Below are 17,813 nucleotides of genomic sequence, written 5' to 3'. Positions count from 1 at the left end.
CTCGAGTACAAAAGCATTTTGAGAAGGCCAGTGCAGCTGTACGAAATGAAGTGGAACTCTTGCATATGAAGTACCAGCATGTTTTAGACTCGTTACTTGACCAGTTTACTGATAGATTTAGTCAATTTAGAAGCCTAGAACAGACCATGAAAATAATTAAGTATACTGATCTAGTAGTCTACAATAGTTTGGAATTAAATGGTTTCCAATGGATGCAAATAGATGATTTGGAGATGCAGCTTGCAGAATTTCAAGACAGCATCTGGGCTCAGGTGTTTGTCGACTTGAGGTCAAAGCTTGAGAATCTGGAAAGGGGCCGCTTGGAGAATAAAGATGAGTGCCACTACGAACAGGAAATTTGGAGTGCCTGGAACAGACTACCAGACACTTTTAGCACCCTGTCAAATATAGCAACAGCTTTACTCACAATTTTTCCTTCTACGTACTTTTGTGAGACCTTATTCTCAGCATTAAATAATATCAAAACCAACAAAAGAAACAGATTGACAGATGAGGTTAGTAGCGCTTTCTTGGGAATGAAGTGTACAAAATACCAACCTTCAATTGAAGATTTAGCCAATGAAATTCAGCAACAAAAAAGTCACTAATAGGCAGGTTAGTTAAAGAATTCGCCCTCCCCCTCACTTATCTCAGTTCACGGCAGGGCTGTGGAGTCTGCTGCTTCCAGCTCCACATCCTCATCAACATGCCGCTCCGGCCCGCCCCCGCTATGAATATTCATAATCTTCGCCCTCGCGTCACTAGGAATATTCATAGCAGGGGCGGGCTGGAGCGGCATGTTGATGAGGACGTGGAGCTGGAAGCAGCCGACTCCACAGCCCTGGTTCACGGCACCCCAAACAAGTTCAATAATATCAAGGGCAACATACAAAATCGACTGATGAACAAAGAAGTTACTAAGCAGGTATGTTAAATAATTTGTTTTTGGTTTATTAAATACAATTATATATTGCAATTATACATTTTTGTAGTTTAAACTATAAATTGCGCAAAATTATGTTTTTTTGTCGAAGTGACACACCACCCGAGTTATGCTCCATTTTTTGCCGATTTTTGACACACCACGCCAAAAAGGTTGCCCATCACTGGTGTAGACTTTAGCTATGCTGCAATGACCAATTGCTTGATTACCGTTGCTGAAACAGGTCTGATGTACTGTATGTATAAATGTAGACGACTATAACAACCAATGGGAAGCCTGCATAGCTAAGGTCTGCACCATCCAATATCTAGCTCCCTCCCTTGAACATGCAAACCTGAAAGGTGCCCAGGGTTGTATTCTTTCACTTTATGCAACCAGCAAAAATGAGCAACTGTAGCAGCAGAGATAAAATGGGTATATATACACACATTTACAAAGCAAGAAAAAATATTTAAACATAACTAATACTGTACACTGCTTTGAGTCAATGATTAAAGCTCTTTATTATTACTCAATATAATGAATGTGACTTTAGTACTCCTTTAATTTAGACCTTAAAGCATTATTAAAATCATTGCTACCTCTCAAAAAGAATATTTTAACATTTTATTTTTACTCTGGTACATGTTCCCCGGGCAGTGCCTAGGCCCCCATGCCATTTCTTTTTGACAATCTCTTGCCTATTGCTCTGGAAAATGGCCATTACTGTTTTATATTATTTAGCCCCATTGACTTCAATTCAGCTTTAGTCGTGCAAACCTGCCTCCCAACCGAACCCAAATAAGTTTGGCTCATCCCTAATTATAATAAGCTGTTGGTTGGGGAGTTTATTCTATTTAGCGTTCTTTAAGTTTGTATTTATGCTATTTTTTTTTATGTAGGGTATGCAAAGCCAAAACATTATTTTAGTAGGGAATTGTTAGATCCCTGTCAGATGTTTATTTTTTTCCCCATCAAAAGATTTCCCTTAACCTCCCTGGCGGTACGATTATTTTGGATTTTAGGTGCTAAAAGCGGTACAATTATTTTGCATGAGAATTTGGTGTTTTATATTGGAGTCCTGTAATTCTTAGCAATAACTCACTTAAATCTGTCCAAACCAGAGTCTAGCAGACATCCCGGGTATGATGAAGTTTGAAAAATGAAATCATAAATTATATATATAATATATATATATATATATATATATATATATATATATATATATATATATATATATATATATATATATATATATATATATATATATATATATAATAATTATAAATAAGTGTGCCAAATAATAATCTAACAATAATAAAAAATTATTCAATGTAATCAAATCAAAAACACTGAAATGTGCTCAGTTGCAGAATTGTCACTGTCATTACTTTTCAGTATTTGATGACTGATCTCCCCACAAATCACTATCGCTCAATTCTGCGAGTGATTCCAATTTATTATCGCTGTTTTCTAGCTGGTCTAAAATCATTTTTGATGTAAAGGGACAGTTTTGGTTGCTATGGACAATCTCCAGTTTCCTGGCAGAAAGAACAGTTTTTATATTATAAAACTGCATGCAGGGCACTGGACAGACCACTAGGGACAAAGGGGATGTGAAATAATTACATACAGCAATGTAATCTGTAAGATTACATTATACTGTATGTATAGTGAGTGTTTCACTTTTTGAATTTGGCGCCGATCTCCGTCCCCGTGCGTCGCAACGCTCGCAGGGAGCGGAGATCGGCTCTGTGATAGATCGAGCAAGACACGTCTCACTCGTACAGCGGGGGGACATTGCTGGATCCAAGGGAGAAGGTAAGTAAGCATCCTCCTGGATCCAGCGATGCGGTCCCGAGTCTGGCTTGGGGTTACCGCTTTTGGTATATAAATTCCACCCCGAGCCAGACTCGGGAATACCGCCAGGGGGGGTTAACTCACTGTCCTCAAGACACAGACAAAACATTAAGAAAAAAATCTCTCAAATATAAGGGACTCTTGAACAGGGACTGTTGGACAAGGGACTCTTGGAGATTAGATATTATTTTCCATTAAATCTTATTCTTGTATAACTGAAACAGCAAATGTTTAAGTACTACTTTCTTAATGTGTTTAATATGTGCATGGCTGAAGGTAAAATTTTTCCTTCTGAGGGTTACAGGTTTGAAGTGTACCTGTGATTTGCCCATAAGCATTCACTGTAGTTATAAAAAATAAAAAAGAGCAGCGTCAATAGTGCTAAATAAATAGTAAGAAAATAGATAACACAAATAATTAAAAAATAATAATAAATGACCATACAAATAATGTTCACAGAGAAAGTATCACCAATCTCTGAACAATGGGAACTTTATATCCGATAAGGTGAACATAACTAAAAATTGGTATAAATAAAAGTTCGTTAAGATGATCCAAAAATCCAGGCGTTGCACATATCACCACCGTGGTCACACACAATTCTTGAAAAATCCTGTGCCCGTCACCAGATAAGTGATGCGCTTACCAGATAAATTGATAATTAAAGCCTTGGGGATATTTAAATCGAAGTAGAAAGACTAGAGCTCCAATCAAGCCTCCTGTGTCCCGATACCCTCAATGTGGAAATATAGCCCAATCCCAATCTCTGGAGCTCCAATGGGTAAATCATCAGCAACACCGTTTTTAGAGAGAAAGAAATGCTTCCATAGCGTAAAATCGTCAAACAATTTATTTGGAATAAAAGAATCACACTTACAAATAGCAGCCTTTTAACGAGCGTTGAGACAGAGCAAAAGCACGCCGGCCGGCATACAAACAAACTAGCGTCCCGTCCTCCCCTCGTAGAGCGTGGCAGCGTCACTGCGTACCTTCCCAGACGCGTTTCGTCATAGATGACGTTGTCAATGGGGAACGGGTAACGCAGCAACGCACCACAGCACACAGCAAAGTAAAAAACCATGAAGCAGGGAAAATAATGAAAAGTGTAAAAGACTAAACTTGGGTGTTGATAGGATATGTAGAACATAACCGGCTACCCATGAACTACTGGAAAACTATTAACAAGCATATATTGTCAAATGTCAGATAAAAATGTTAGGACTCGCAAGGTAGTTTCTATTCAAAAAATAAATACCACACCCTACAGACTCCATTTTGGTTTCAATAAAATAGTTCAGTGTCAAGAAACGTCCAGCTACATCTATGAACCTATCAGAGGGAAGAAGCATCTTAGACAACTCATATCAATCGACCAAAACATCTGACTGAGAATGATTGTTGAATATGAAAATATATAACCAAAGGGACTATTCTTTGGTATTTTTTAGGTGCTACATTGATACGCCATACACGAATACAAAATGAGTTGCTGAGAAGGTATGTGTCCACTTAACTATGGTCTTGTGGTCTGAAAGTGAAAAATTGGTGTAGTATCAAGATTCAAATCTCTTTACTTACATTTTAGACTGCTTCAAAACCTGGATGGCATTTTCTGCTGACAGGTTCAATTTGGCTTTATTGATCCAACTAGTAGCATCATATCGAACAGGATCTTTGCAAAGCTGGTGGAGGATCTCAAATTGAAGAGGCTGTTCACACTTACGTATGGGTCCATCATCTGGAATTAAATGTCACTTTCTGTTAGTGGAATAATGGTTAAAAATGATTTCTCTAGTTATGATGCAATATAATATATCTATTAACAATATCCTGGATAGAACATTTATGATTTTTGCTTCTGGAAGCATTGCTGATCTATGATACTACCTGTACAATTGTAATAAACAAAATACATTTATAATATTTATCATGAGACTGTGTACAACATTATGGGAAATTCGATTGTGTGTGGGCTCTATTGGACTTTTTCCGTCGGAATTTCTGACGGAAAAAGTTTGAGAGCTTAAATTTTCCAACAACAAATCCGATCAGACTTTTTCCGATCATGTGTAGAGAATTCCGAAGTGCCATGCTCAGAATAAATTACGAGACAAAAGTTATTGGCTACTGGCCTCTTTTATAGTCCCGTCATACGTGTTCTACGTAACCTCATTCTGAGCGATCGGATTTTCCAACAACTTTGTCCGACCATGTGTATGCAAGACAAGCTTCGGCCAAAATCCGAGGTAAAAAAATCCAATGGATTTTGTGGTTGGAATGTCCGACCGTGTGTACAGGGCATTATACATTTTTTCATTAAACATTTATTTATTAAGGATAAACCATTTTAATTATTTGATTTATTGATATTGTATATTTTTGATAGGTTAGCTCTTTGCTTTGCTGGAAATACATGGCAGCCGTTTTTCTTACCTTGTCTATCTTCACTTTTAACTTCATAATATGAACAAAGACGGTTGAGAACATTAGCATCATTGGAGCCCTGGATTAGAACTTCTTCATCAAGAATCCAAAGAAGGCCCTTTCTCTCTTCCATCTGATTGCTGGCTTGCACATTTATCTGTTACAAAAAAAAAAATGCGTATGAAAACGGTTTTGCTCAGAAAGTAAAAGGGGAACAAAAAGGCCAAAAACAAAGCCGTTAAAAGGATGTTGGGACTGTGACATTATAATGGGCGGGGACATCACCCGGTGACCACGCCCATTGTCCCTATATAAGTCGCCACGCAACATGTCCCTGTCATTACAGCCAGAGACAGCGACGAGTCGGCGACATTGACTTCCTTCGCTAGTCCCGGCTACCTGGAGACGTGTTCAAAATGAACGGAATTTCCTCCGTGTGTGGGCAAGTCCGTTCATTTCAAAAGTACAGCGGACTCCCGCCATAGTCCGGCGGAAAGTCCGGTCGTGTGTGGGCAGGTTGAGTATGCAAACCTTTACTGATAATTATTCACTATATTATTACAAGATATGCCATTCCTCACAGAATTAATGAGCATTTTATTTTCATGATGGCTGTTACCAGTTTCATGTTTTTTTTTTTTTTTTCAACCCAAAAAATAAGGTCCATCCATTTTCACAGAGAGTTGGCAAAGCAAGTTGTCATAATATTATGATTTCATGATGAACAGCAAGCCATCTTTATAATTTGCTCCTTTTACTTAGTACAGGCTCTACATTTCCCATTCACTTTCATTTTATACCCATCAAAGTGTTTTTTTCAAAGATCAGTTGAAACTATTATTTCTAGATCTGCATATACACTATATTACCAAAAGTAGTAGGACACCTGCCTTTACACGCACATGAATTTTAATGGCATTCCAGTCTTAGTACGTAGGGTTCATTATTGAGTTGGCTCATCCTTTGCAGCTGTAATAATTTCACCTCTTATGGGAACCCTGTCTACAAGGTTTAGGTGGGTGTCTATGGGAATATTTGACCATTCTTCCAGCAGTGCATTTATGAGGTCAGGCACTGATGTTGGATGAGAAGGCCTGGCTCACAATCTCCGCTCTAATTCATCCTAAAGGTGTTCTATCAGGTTGAGGTCAGGACTAGTCAAGTTCCTCCACCTCAAACTCACTCATTCATGTTTTTATGGACCTTGTTTGTGCACTGGTGCACAGTCATGTTGGAAAAGGAAGGGGCCATCCACAAACTGTTCCCACACAGTTGGGAGTATGAAATTGTCGAAAATGTCTTGGTATGCTGACACCTTAAGAGTTCCCTTCACTGGAACTAAGGTCCCAAGCCCAACCCCTGAAAAAAAAAACCCAAACCATAATCTCCCCTCCACCATATGACAAGGTACATAAAGACATGGATGAGTGAGTTTGGAGTGGAGGAACTTGACTGGCCTGCATAGAGTCCTCAACCCGATACAACACCTTTGGGATGAATTAGAATGGAGACTGTGAGCCAGGCCTTCTTGTCGACATCAGTGCCTGCCCACTCAAATACACTTCTGGATGAATGGTTAAACATTTCCGTAGACATACTCTTAAATCTTGCGGACAGCCTTCCCAGAAGAGTTGAAGCCTTTATAGCTGCAAAGGGTGGGCCAACTCAATATTAAACCCTACAGACTAAGACTGGGATGCCTAAAAAGTTTGTGTGTGTAAAAAGGCAGGTGTCTCAATACTTTTGGCAATACTATGTACTATAGATTGCACAGGACACAATTAAGTTGACCTAGTGTCTCAATCGCCTTAAGGGCTAGCCACAGCTTTTTACAACAACCACAGGCTCTTCCCTAGCTTGACGGATCTCGAGCACTATGTTGCTTATGCATAAAAATACAGTAAGCATAATTAGTATTATCTACATGGTACAGAGCATGCTCAGTCATTAGACTTTGAAGAGCCTTCCTTAGAACTGAAGTCGTTTAGCAGGAAATGTGCTATTTTTATTTGAATGTCTATATGATGTATTGTGTAATAGCTCTCCCATAACATTTGCATATGGCGAAGAGAAAACATATATAGCAGTAGCAATCCTACACTGCAGTTCATACGTTATGCAGTATGTAGCACAGGGCTTCTAATAAAGCTCTAGTTCTAACAAGAGTTTTTTATTTTTTTATCTTTTCATAGAGTATGTTTGTGTTAACATTTGTGGAAAAAAGGAAAATATGAAAAATGTATGAGAAAGGAAATGTATCTTCATATGCCAATAACACTAAATTGTGATATATAATTCAAGTCATTTTATAGAACCATGCTGAAAGTTTTCATAAACTGATTTATGTCAAAGAGGTTTTAATAAAATAACAGTCATAGATAAATACATCAAAGCTTCAGAAGATTACCAGAACTAAAATGTTTTAAATCAATCTGGGGAGCAATAATGATAGTTCCTCCTTTGGAAAATAACATATAGTAAATCAATGGGCTGCACATCAAAGCTACATAAATGTCACATGTTCTAGGTTCTGGTGGGGGTCTTTTTAAATACATAACTGGAAAATCTTCTTATCAGTTCTTTTATATAATGTATTATTTTCATTATAGACGGTTTGGTCTTTAAAAAAAATGACTGTCACCCTGCCCATGCAATGATCTGACACCTTCATTCACACCTTGCTTGCACTTCCTCGCAGGTCCTTGCTCTTCTCAAGCTGATGCCGATATTGACCAGGGGGGAGCTTTGACATCACTCTCCTGGTTATACAACAGTGCTCTGGCCCAGCGATTGATTGCTAGGCCCAGGCAAGGTCACAGGGGAGAAGACCACATTCTTACCCCCATTTAAAAGTGCTAGGTCTTCTTGATGTAGCAGAGGATCAAGGAGCTGCAAAGGAGAGCAAGTAAGGTGAATATAAGGAGGTTGGGGTATGTCCTTTGCAGAGACATTGTCACTTTACCTTGCATGGATAAGGATTCATTTTCTAATGGGCACATCTGTTCCCATTACAACTGTCTAACAGGGGGAATCCTCTACATTTGCAGAGATTTGTTTTGACTTGTTTTTGCATCTCCAGAACAGGAAAAAGTTACATAGTTAGTAAGGTTGAATAAAGACACCAGTCCATCATGAGTGAGTGTGTCTACAATCACCCCTATCCCTGTACATTGCATCTCATTAAGATGCTCATCTATTATATTATTATTTATTTAAGGTACCCATATAGCACCATGAATTTACATCACACACTCACATTGGTCCCTACCCTCAAGGATCCCACAATCCAAGGTCCCCAAATTCACATTCTGCCCAATTTTGGACAGAAGCCAATTAACCTACCAGCATGTCTCTGGAGTGTGGAAGGAAACCAGAGGAAACCCACACAGGCACAGGGAGAACATGCAAACTCCAGGCAGGTAGTGTCATGGTTGGGATATGAACCAGCAAACCAGCAACCCTTTTTACTGCTAGGTGAGAGTGCTAACCTCTACACCACTGTGCCACCCTTAAGTATGAAATGAAAAGAAATCTCCCAAAGAGGGTCACACACCTTCCCTACTCCTATCCAAATCAAAACAAAAAAAGCTTTTGGTATTCATACACTTTAAGTACATTCTTTTAAAAGAGAAGTATGGAATTTTTTTGTATACCATATTGATACTTACCTAGGTGGATGCAGCATCGGACCAATGCTACATCTGTCCTCCACCACCTCTTCACTGAGAACCGAGCATCGCCGATGGCTCAGTTCTCTCACCTCCTCGAGCGGAGAGCTGCTGCCTGTCGGTCAGCAGCTCTCCTCTCTGCTCCTCCATGCTTATTGGAGCACTGAGCTGTGGAGGGGCAGAAAGCAGCCGTCTTAGTGTCCCAGTGTCTCAGCGGCTCGCTGAGAGGCTGAGACTGCCATCAGTCCAGTCACCTAGCGGTTCTAGATTTCTGAAGTCATGATGACACAGTGCCTGGACTGATCCTGGTGATGTCAGTGGAGAGCGGACTTCAGACCACTCTCTGCTGAAAACACGGCACAGGAGTACAAAACGAACTGCACTCCTGTGACCCATAGGGGAAGCCCAGCGAAATGAGCTCATGCTCGACAACTCCCTTTAAAGCTTTTTGCTAGGGATGGCCGAACGATTCGGGCTGAGCATAAGTCCGGGCCGAACTTTGGTTGTTCAGACGTTCAGCGAACAACGAACATTATGCAGTGTTCGGGGGAAATTCGAAAGCCACGGAACCCCGTTAAAGTCTATGGAACACTAACATGAAAAAGCAAAAAAGTGCTTATTTTAAAGGCTTATATGCAGGTTATTGTCATAAAAAGTGTTTGGGGACCTGGGTCCTGCCCCAGGGGACATGTATCAATGCAAAAAAAAAAGTTTTAAAAAATGACGTTTTTTAAAGAGCAGTGATTTTAATAATGCTTAAAGTGAAGCAATACAAATGAAATATTAATTTAAATATCATGCCTGGGGAGTGTCTATAGTATGCCTGTAAAGTGGCACATTTTTTCCCGTGTTTAGAACAGTCCCTGCACAAAATGACATTTCTAAAGAAAAAAAGTAATTTAAAACTGCTCACGGCTGCAATGAATTGTTGTATCCTCCCTTCAATATAGTTAAAACTCATTGAAAAAAATGTAATCCCCCCCAGTCCATTACTAGGCCCTTCAGGTCTGGTATGGATATTAAGGGGGAACCCTGTGCCAAAAAAAAAGGCGTAGGTGTCCCCCCAAAATCAATACCAGACCCTATCCTAGTACGCAACCTGGCAGGGTGCAGGAAAAGAGGGGGGATGAGAGAGTGCCCCCCCCTCTGAACCGTACCAGGCCACATGCCCTCAACATGGGGAGGATGCTTAGGAGTCGCCCCCAAAGCACCTTGTCCCCATGTTGATGGGGACAAGGGCCTCATCCCCACAACCCTTGCCTGCTGGTTGTGGGGGTCTGCAGGTGGGGGCTTATCGTAATCTATAAGCCCCCTTTAACAAGGGGACCCCCAGATCCCAGCCCCCCTATGTGAATTGGTAATGGGTACCTTTTACCTCTACCAATTCACAAAAATAGTGTCAAAAATAGTAAAAATTATAGGAGACACTTAGGGACAGGTCCTTTATTAAAAAAAATTAAAATAAAAATGCCCCAAGATGTAAATCCATCTCACGGCACCGTAAAAAAGAACCGTAAAAAGAAAAACCGTATGAACCGTAATAAGAAAAAAAAACACAACAGCTCCGCCTCTATGGGAGGCTCCCACCTACAGCTGTGGGCGGGGCCACCTAGTGACCTAAACGGGTAAGCCCGCCCACCTCTGACGCCACGTGACATCAGAGGTACAAATAGGTACATACTGTATATGCATCTTTCTTACACAGGTTAATTAGCATAGGTGTTAGGAGAGGGGAGGGGACAATTTTAAGGTTAGTTAGATATATATAGCCAGAATTCCATCTCATTAGACCCTTCATTGTGTAACACACAAATCATTTTATACAATTAGTGGATAATAATGTCATACCTTGTTCAGCATAAAACTTGATTGGTCAGGGTGGATTACATTAATTTAATTTATTAATTTAGGGTTTTTTGGGAATTGCAACAATCAGTCATGGATAGTAAAAGCTTGTTCAGTTGCAGTAGACATTTTACAAAATATAGGAAGAATAGCATTTAAAAAAACCTGCAGGTAGGCCTTTAAGCCCAGAAGCTTTAGCTATTTGGATGTTCCTAATAACTAAAATAATCTGCTCTTCTTAGATTGTGGCATAAGGATTCAGTTGTACTGTGGAATAAGCAAGGGAAGAACACATCAACCAAATACCAAGCTATGGCTGTGTGGGGAGAATGCACTTTACATGTTTAGAATAATTATTATAATCAACAAATGCCCACTTCATCTTCTGTATCTGCAGTGGCTGATTTCCTCCTTCCCAGCTTCCTCCAGACAGTTGTCTCCCTGAGTCTATAGTGAAGACTCTACAATGTCTTTCTTACAATTTTAGGAACAACAGAGTGAAGCTGGACAGCATCTTCAAGCTGAAAATCTGGGAAGATCTTTTTCTTAACACTCCAATGTGGTTGAGTCTAATCCTTCATAGCTTACACCGGTGAGCTACTGAGGATTCAGAAATGCATTATAGTAGCCTGTGGTACATACTGTATAGTCAAAGCGGGTCGCTGCTTGAGTAACTTCTGTAATCTGAACGGGAACTTTTTTCTTGGCACTTCAGACAACAACTCGTATTGCTTTTCAATAAATACAAGGCATTATCTGAATAGAAGAGGCTGAGACCATGACATCATCTGACCCTGCCCACCGCCCTATACAATTAAAGAACTCCTTGTATTAATTGAAAAATATACAAGGCGTTAACCCAGAGACCAGCACTGACTATATATAGCAGTGATTCTGAACCAGGGTTCCTCCAAATGTTGCTAGGGAAGGGATCCTTCAGCATTGGGCAATTTCTGCCTCTCAGATAAGTTCCCACCTACACCATTGATCTTTTTAGCTATCTGTAAGGAGGTAATTCTTCCCAATGACCACAAGTGTAAGGACCATTCTTCCCACTGACCATTACACTAATGTATCATGAGTTGTAGATTTCTAATTTTTAGCAAGGGTTCATCGAGACCGGAGAACTATTTCAAGGGTTCCTCTGTGTTGAAAAGGTTGAGAAAGGATGATATATAGCATCATCTGCTACAGTAAATTTCTGCATCCCCAGTGGATCCCTGAATGTGAGCTACTGTATGAAAATTTAGATGTAGCCAAGCTGGACCAATGTAAGTTTTGAAAAATAAAAAATAATAATTGCGGGGTTCAGCTTTAACCACTTAAGGACCGGAAGGATTTGACCAGGTTATTTTTTTTTACAATACGGATCTGCGTCGCTTTAACTGACAATTGCGCAGTTGTGTAAAACAAATAAAATTGATGTCCTTTCATTCCCAAAAATAGAGCTTTCTTTTGGTGGTATTTGATCACCTCTGCAGTTTTTTATTTTTTTGCGCTAGAAATAAAGAGCAACAATTTTGAAAAAAAAAACAATACTTTTTACAAATATCCCAAAAAAATAATTCTTCATCAGTTTAGGCCAATATGTATTATTCCACATATTTTGGTAAAAAAAAATAAAAAAAATTGTAATAAGCATATATTGATTGGTTTGCGCAAAATTTATAGCATCTACAAAATAGGGGATAGATTTATGGCATTTTTTTTTTAACTAGTAATGGCAGCGAGCTGTGATTTTTAGTGGGACATTGCGGCGGACAGATTGGACACTTTTGACACTTTTTTGGGACCAGTGACATTTATACAGCAATCAGTGTTATAAAAATGCACTGATTACTGTGTAAATTTCACAGGGAAGGGGCTACCACTAGGGGGTGATCAAGTGGTTAAATGTGCTCCCTGGGAGGTGTTTCTAAGTGTGGGGGGGTGGGACTGACTGGAGGAGGAGAGAAATTGCTGTTCCTAATCACTAGGAACAGCAGATCTCTCTTTACTCCTCTGTCGGAATGGGGAGCGGTCTGTTTACATTGACAGAACAACTTTCTGTCTCTCTGTGGAGTAATTGCGGGTGGCCATTGCAGCTGCCGACCGTGCGCATCGGCTCCATCATCGTGCGTGCCAGCCTATCACTCTTAAAGTGCCTGACATCGGCGATTCACACAGGGGAGCCAACCTGCCACAGTATAATGATGGCGGCTGGTCCTTAACCAGTTGCCGACCGCCGCACGACGATGTACGTCGATAGCATGGCACGGGCAGGCATATTGGCGTACATGTACGTCCCTTGCCTCCCGCGGGTCGGGGGCCCGATCGGGCCCCCGCCCGGTGCCTGCGGCGGTCGGTATTCGTGCGGGAGCGATCCCGGACGAGGGGACGGCCATTCGTTCATGGCCACCCCCTCGCGATCGCTCCCGACGAATAGGAATCCCCCGTGACATCACTTCCTCTCCTGTAATGTAAACACAGGAGAGGAAGTGATGTATTCTCTCCTCCGTGTCGGTATTTTTCGTTCCGACACGGAGGAGAGCGGATCGGTGAGTTGCACCAACACTCTACACACACAGTAGAACATGCCAGGCACACTCACACCCCCCCTTTACCCCCCGATCACCCCCCCAATTACCCCTGCCCCCCAGTCACAGTGACACCAATGTCATTTTTTTTTTTTTTTTTTTTTTTTTTTGCATTGGTGTCATTTGTGACTGTAATAACTGTTAGGGCAGTTAGAGTTAGCCCCCTTTAGTTCTAATGTACCCCCCTAACCCCCCAATAAAGGTTTAACCCCGTGATCACCCCCCGTCGCCAGTGTCACTAAGGCTGGGTTCACATTGCAGCGGTTTATGAGAACGAATGTGATTCGCACCGCACTGCAGTGCAAATCACATCCGATCTCTGTGCGATTCGAGTTCAGCCATTCGCCGCACCCGCCGCACCCGCCGCACCCACCGCAAATTCGCACGGGACCCTTTTTTTGGCCCGCAGCAGAATCGGATCGCATGGGTGTTCACACCATGCGATCCGAGTTTGCAGATCGCACTGCGATATGCGAACTGATCTGGGGGTGTCAGTAACATTTCACTGACACTCCCAGCAGTTCGCATAGGGCAGTGTGAACTGCCGCCGGGAGGCATGCGATGCGGGAACCCGCCGCGGATTTGCGGCGTTTCCGCATCGCTCCAGTGTGAACCCAGCCTAATAAGCGATCATTTTTCTGATCGCCGTATTAGTGTCACAGGTGACGCTAGTTAGGCAGGTAGGTATTTAGGTTCGCCGCAGCTTTTTATAGCGCCAGGGACCCCCATATACTACCGCATAAAGCCCCCTGATTGCCCCCTAGTTAACCCTTTCACCAGTGATCACCATATAACTGTTACAGGTGACGCTGGTTGGTTAGTTATTTTTTATAGTTTCAGGGCACCCGCCATTTATTACCTAATAAAGGTTTAACCCCCTGATCACCCGGCGGGTGTCATTTGTGACTAATAACTGTTAGGGCAGTTAGGGTTAGCCCCCTTTAGTTCTAAGGTACCCCCCTAACCCCCCCAATAAAGGTTTAACCCCGTGATCACCCCCCGTCGCCAGTGTCACTAAGGCTGGGTTCACATTGCAGCGGTTTATGAGAACGGATGTGATTCGCACCGCACTGCAGTGCAAATCACATCCGATCTCTGTGCGATTCGAGTTCAGCCATTCGCCGCACCCGCCGCACCCGCCACACCCGCCGCACCCGCCGCAAATTCGCACGGGACCCTTTTTTTGGCCCGCAGCAGAATCGGATCGCATGGGTGTTCACACCATGCGATCCGAGTTTGCAGATCGCACTGCGATATGCGAACTGATCTGGGGGTGTCAGTAACATTTCACTGACACTCCCAGCAGTTCGCATAGGGCAGTGTGAACTGCCGCCGGGAGGCATGCGATGCGGGAACCCGCCGCGCATTCGTGGCGTTCCCGCATCGCTCCAGTGTGAACCCAGCCTAATAAGCGATCGTTTTTCTGATCGCTGTATTAGTGTCACAGGTGACGCTAGTTAGGCAGGTAGGTATTTAGGTTCGCCGCAGCTTTTTATAGCGCCAGGGACCCCCATATACTACCGCATAAAGCCCCCTGATTGCCCCCTAGTTAACCCTTTCACCAGTGATCACCATATAACTGTTACAGGTGACGCTGGTTGGTTAGTTATTTTTTTATAGTTTCAGGGCACCCGCCATTTATTACCTAGTCTCACTAGTGTACCCCTAAATTTAGGGGTGTCTACTTTCCAAAATGGGGTCATTTGGGGGGGGTTTGTGCCATCTTGGCATTTTATGGCCTTCAAAACTGTAACGCCCTTAGAAAGCCTGAAGGCGGTGCTTGGTTTTCGGGGCCCCGTACGCGGCTAGGCTCCCAAAAAGTCCCACATATGTGGTATCCCCGTACTCAGGAGAAGCAGCAGAATTTATTTTGGGGTGTCATTTCACATATGCCCATGGCATGCGTGAGCAATATATCATTTAGTGACAACTTTGTGAAAAAAAAAAAAAAAAAAAAAAAGTTTGTAATTTTCCCGCAACTTGTGGCAAAATATAAAATATTCCATGGACTCAACATGCCTCTCAGCAAATAGCTTGGGGTGTCTACTTTCTAAAATGGGGTCATTTGTGGGGGTTTTGTGCCATCTTGGCATTTTATGGCCTTCAAAACTGTAATAGGTAGTGAGAAGTGAACTCAAAAATTTACGCCCTTAGAAAGCCTGAAGGCGGTGCTTGGTTTTCGGGGCCCCGTACGCGGCTAGGCTCCCAAAAAGTCCCACATATGTGGTATCCCCGTACTCAGGAGAAGCAGCAGAATTTATTTTGGGGTGTCATTTCACATATGCCCATGGCATGTGTGAGCAATATATCATTTAGTGACAACTTTGTGAAAAAAAAAAAAAAAAAAAAAAAAGTTTGTAATTTTCCCGCAACTTGTGGCAAAATATAAAATATTCCATGAACTCAACATGCCTCTCAGCAAATAGCTTGGGGTGTCTACTTTCTAAAATGGGGTCATTTGTGGGGGTTTTGTGCCATCTTGGCATTTTATGGCCTTCAAAACTGTAATAGGTAGTGAGAAGTGAACTCAAAAATGTACGCCCTTAGAAAGCCTGAAGGCGGTGCTTGGTTTTCGGGGCCCCGTACGCGGCTAGGCTCCCAAAAAGTCCCACATATGTGGTATCCCCGTACTCAGGAGAAGCAGCAGAATTTATTTTGGGGTGTTATTTCACATACGCCCATAGCATGTGTGAGCAATATATCATTTAGTGACAACTTTGTGTAAAAAAAAAAAAAAATTTTTTTTTTTGTCATTATTCAATCGCTTGAGGCAAAAAAATAAAATATTCAATGGGCTCAACATGCCTCTTATCAATTTCCTTAGGGGGTCTACTTTCCAAAATGGGGTCATTTGGGGGGGTTTTGTACTGCCCTGCCATTTTAGCACCTCAAGAAATGAGATAGGCAGTCGTAAACTAAAAGCTGCGTAAATTGCAGAAAACGTACCTTAGTTTGTAGATGTGACAACTTTTGCGCAAACCAATAAATATACAATTATTGACTTTTTTTTTACCAAAGACATGTGGCTGAATACATTTTGGCCTAAATGTATGACTAAAATTGAGTTTATTGGATTTTTCTAATAACAAAAAGTAGAAAATATCATTTTTTTTCAAAATTTGCGGTCTTTTTACGTTTATATCGCAAAAAATAAAAATCGCAGAGGCAATCAAATACCATCAAAAGAAAGCTCTATTTGTGGGAAGAAAAGGACGCAAATTTTGTTTGGGTACAACATTGCATGACCGCGCAATTACCAGTTAAAGCAGCGCAGTGCCAAAGTGTAAAAAGACCTCTGGTCATTTACCAGCAAAATGGTCCGGTCTGAAAGTGGTTAAGCAATTAGGCAGTGAGCATTATATGCAATTCAAATCCAACATTCTGTATGCTTATATACAAAATGCTCACATATAAAGCCCCATACACACTATCAGATTTTCTGCTCATTTTTTCCTTCAGATTTACCAAAACCAGGCAGGCCCTTGCACTACATGGTTTTGGTAAATCTGAAGGAAAAAATCAGCAGAAAATCTGGTGTGTATGGGGCTTAATACAAAAGTTGAAGCCTTCTATAAGGGGCCAAAGGAGAGTTCAGGCTGGTTCATCTACAATGCAATACTTTCATAAAAAATGGGTTGGGCAAGCCTGAGGGAAAGGACATTTAAAATTGCCAATTTTGTTTTGCTGGAGGATGATGGAAAACCATTTCAAATTATTTTGGCAATCCTGTTGTGAAGATCCAGTGCACTGAGGATGGGGCTGTTTTAGCAAGCTAAAAGAAAGCTTGGAGTTTAACTTTATTAGTCTTTAATGTTCCCTAAAGTAATACCTGATAAACCAATATCTGGCCAGGGACTTGCCAGTCAGAGACTTTCAAGCATTTTACATATTTATGTGTTCTCGTCAATCTTTCTAGCAAAGTCATAAATAAGGACACGTTCCACGATGATTTCAGTCTTTCCGTCTTGGCACCACTTAAATCTATTTTTTTCAACTTGCCCTTTATATAGTTTGGAAGACATAGTGCTTTTATGGCTCTAGACACATTTGCTTAATGTTATTCTGCATAACGCCTCTCTCTCTCTTGAGATACATCACTCAGATCAAACAGCTATTCATAAACTTTATGGAGCTCCAATGTAATGTTTTCATGTTGTAAATAACACATGTGACTGTCCACTTGTATGTGAATACTGGAGTGAAATATAACTGCATGTTATAATTATGTGCAAATTTAAAATGTGCATAACAGATGACCCAAGATGGCTGCTTTTATATCATGAGACATTGGCACTTTACGATAGGTGTGTGTGAGACCTAAATATCTTGAATAAACTAGCTTTATTGTATGTGAACAATTGCAGTTCTATTTATTTAAAGGGCTCCCCAAAAAATTTATAAAAAAAAAAAAGATTCTGCCCATCCTATGCAAGTCAAGTGGTAGCATTAGAATTCATAGTTGAGGTTTACAGAAAGAATACATTATTGAGACGTATTGAATATAAAGTTTCACTAGCC

At 41.2% G+C, this 17,813-nt stretch overlaps 1 protein-coding gene across 3 annotated transcripts in view; it reads right to left on the bottom strand.

The window, feature by feature from the left end:
- MYO18B (myosin XVIIIB) overlaps nt 1–17,813 on the bottom strand; it is an 861,659-nt gene that overhangs the window by 520,331 nt on the left and 323,515 nt on the right. For all 3 annotated transcript variants that reach the window (XM_077461361.1, XM_077461362.1, XM_077461363.1), the window contains 2 exons: nt 5,216–5,363; nt 4,361–4,520 (listed from right to left, as the gene is read on the bottom strand). In XM_077461361.1, the coding sequence (XP_077317487.1) occupies nt 4,361–4,520; nt 5,216–5,363 (308 nt within the window). The remainder of the gene's footprint in view (nt 1–4,360; nt 4,521–5,215; nt 5,364–17,813) is intronic.

The sequence above is a fragment of the Lithobates pipiens genome, unplaced genomic scaffold (genome assembly GCF_037356315.1).
Source record: "Lithobates pipiens isolate NorthernLeopardFrog02 unplaced genomic scaffold, aLitPip1_a1.2 Scaffold_3, whole genome shotgun sequence".
Taxonomy (NCBI): Eukaryota; Metazoa; Chordata; class Amphibia; order Anura; family Ranidae; genus Lithobates; species Lithobates pipiens.
The sequence above is the reverse complement of the archived record's forward strand: the minus strand, read 5'-3'. Positions and strand labels throughout refer to the sequence as shown.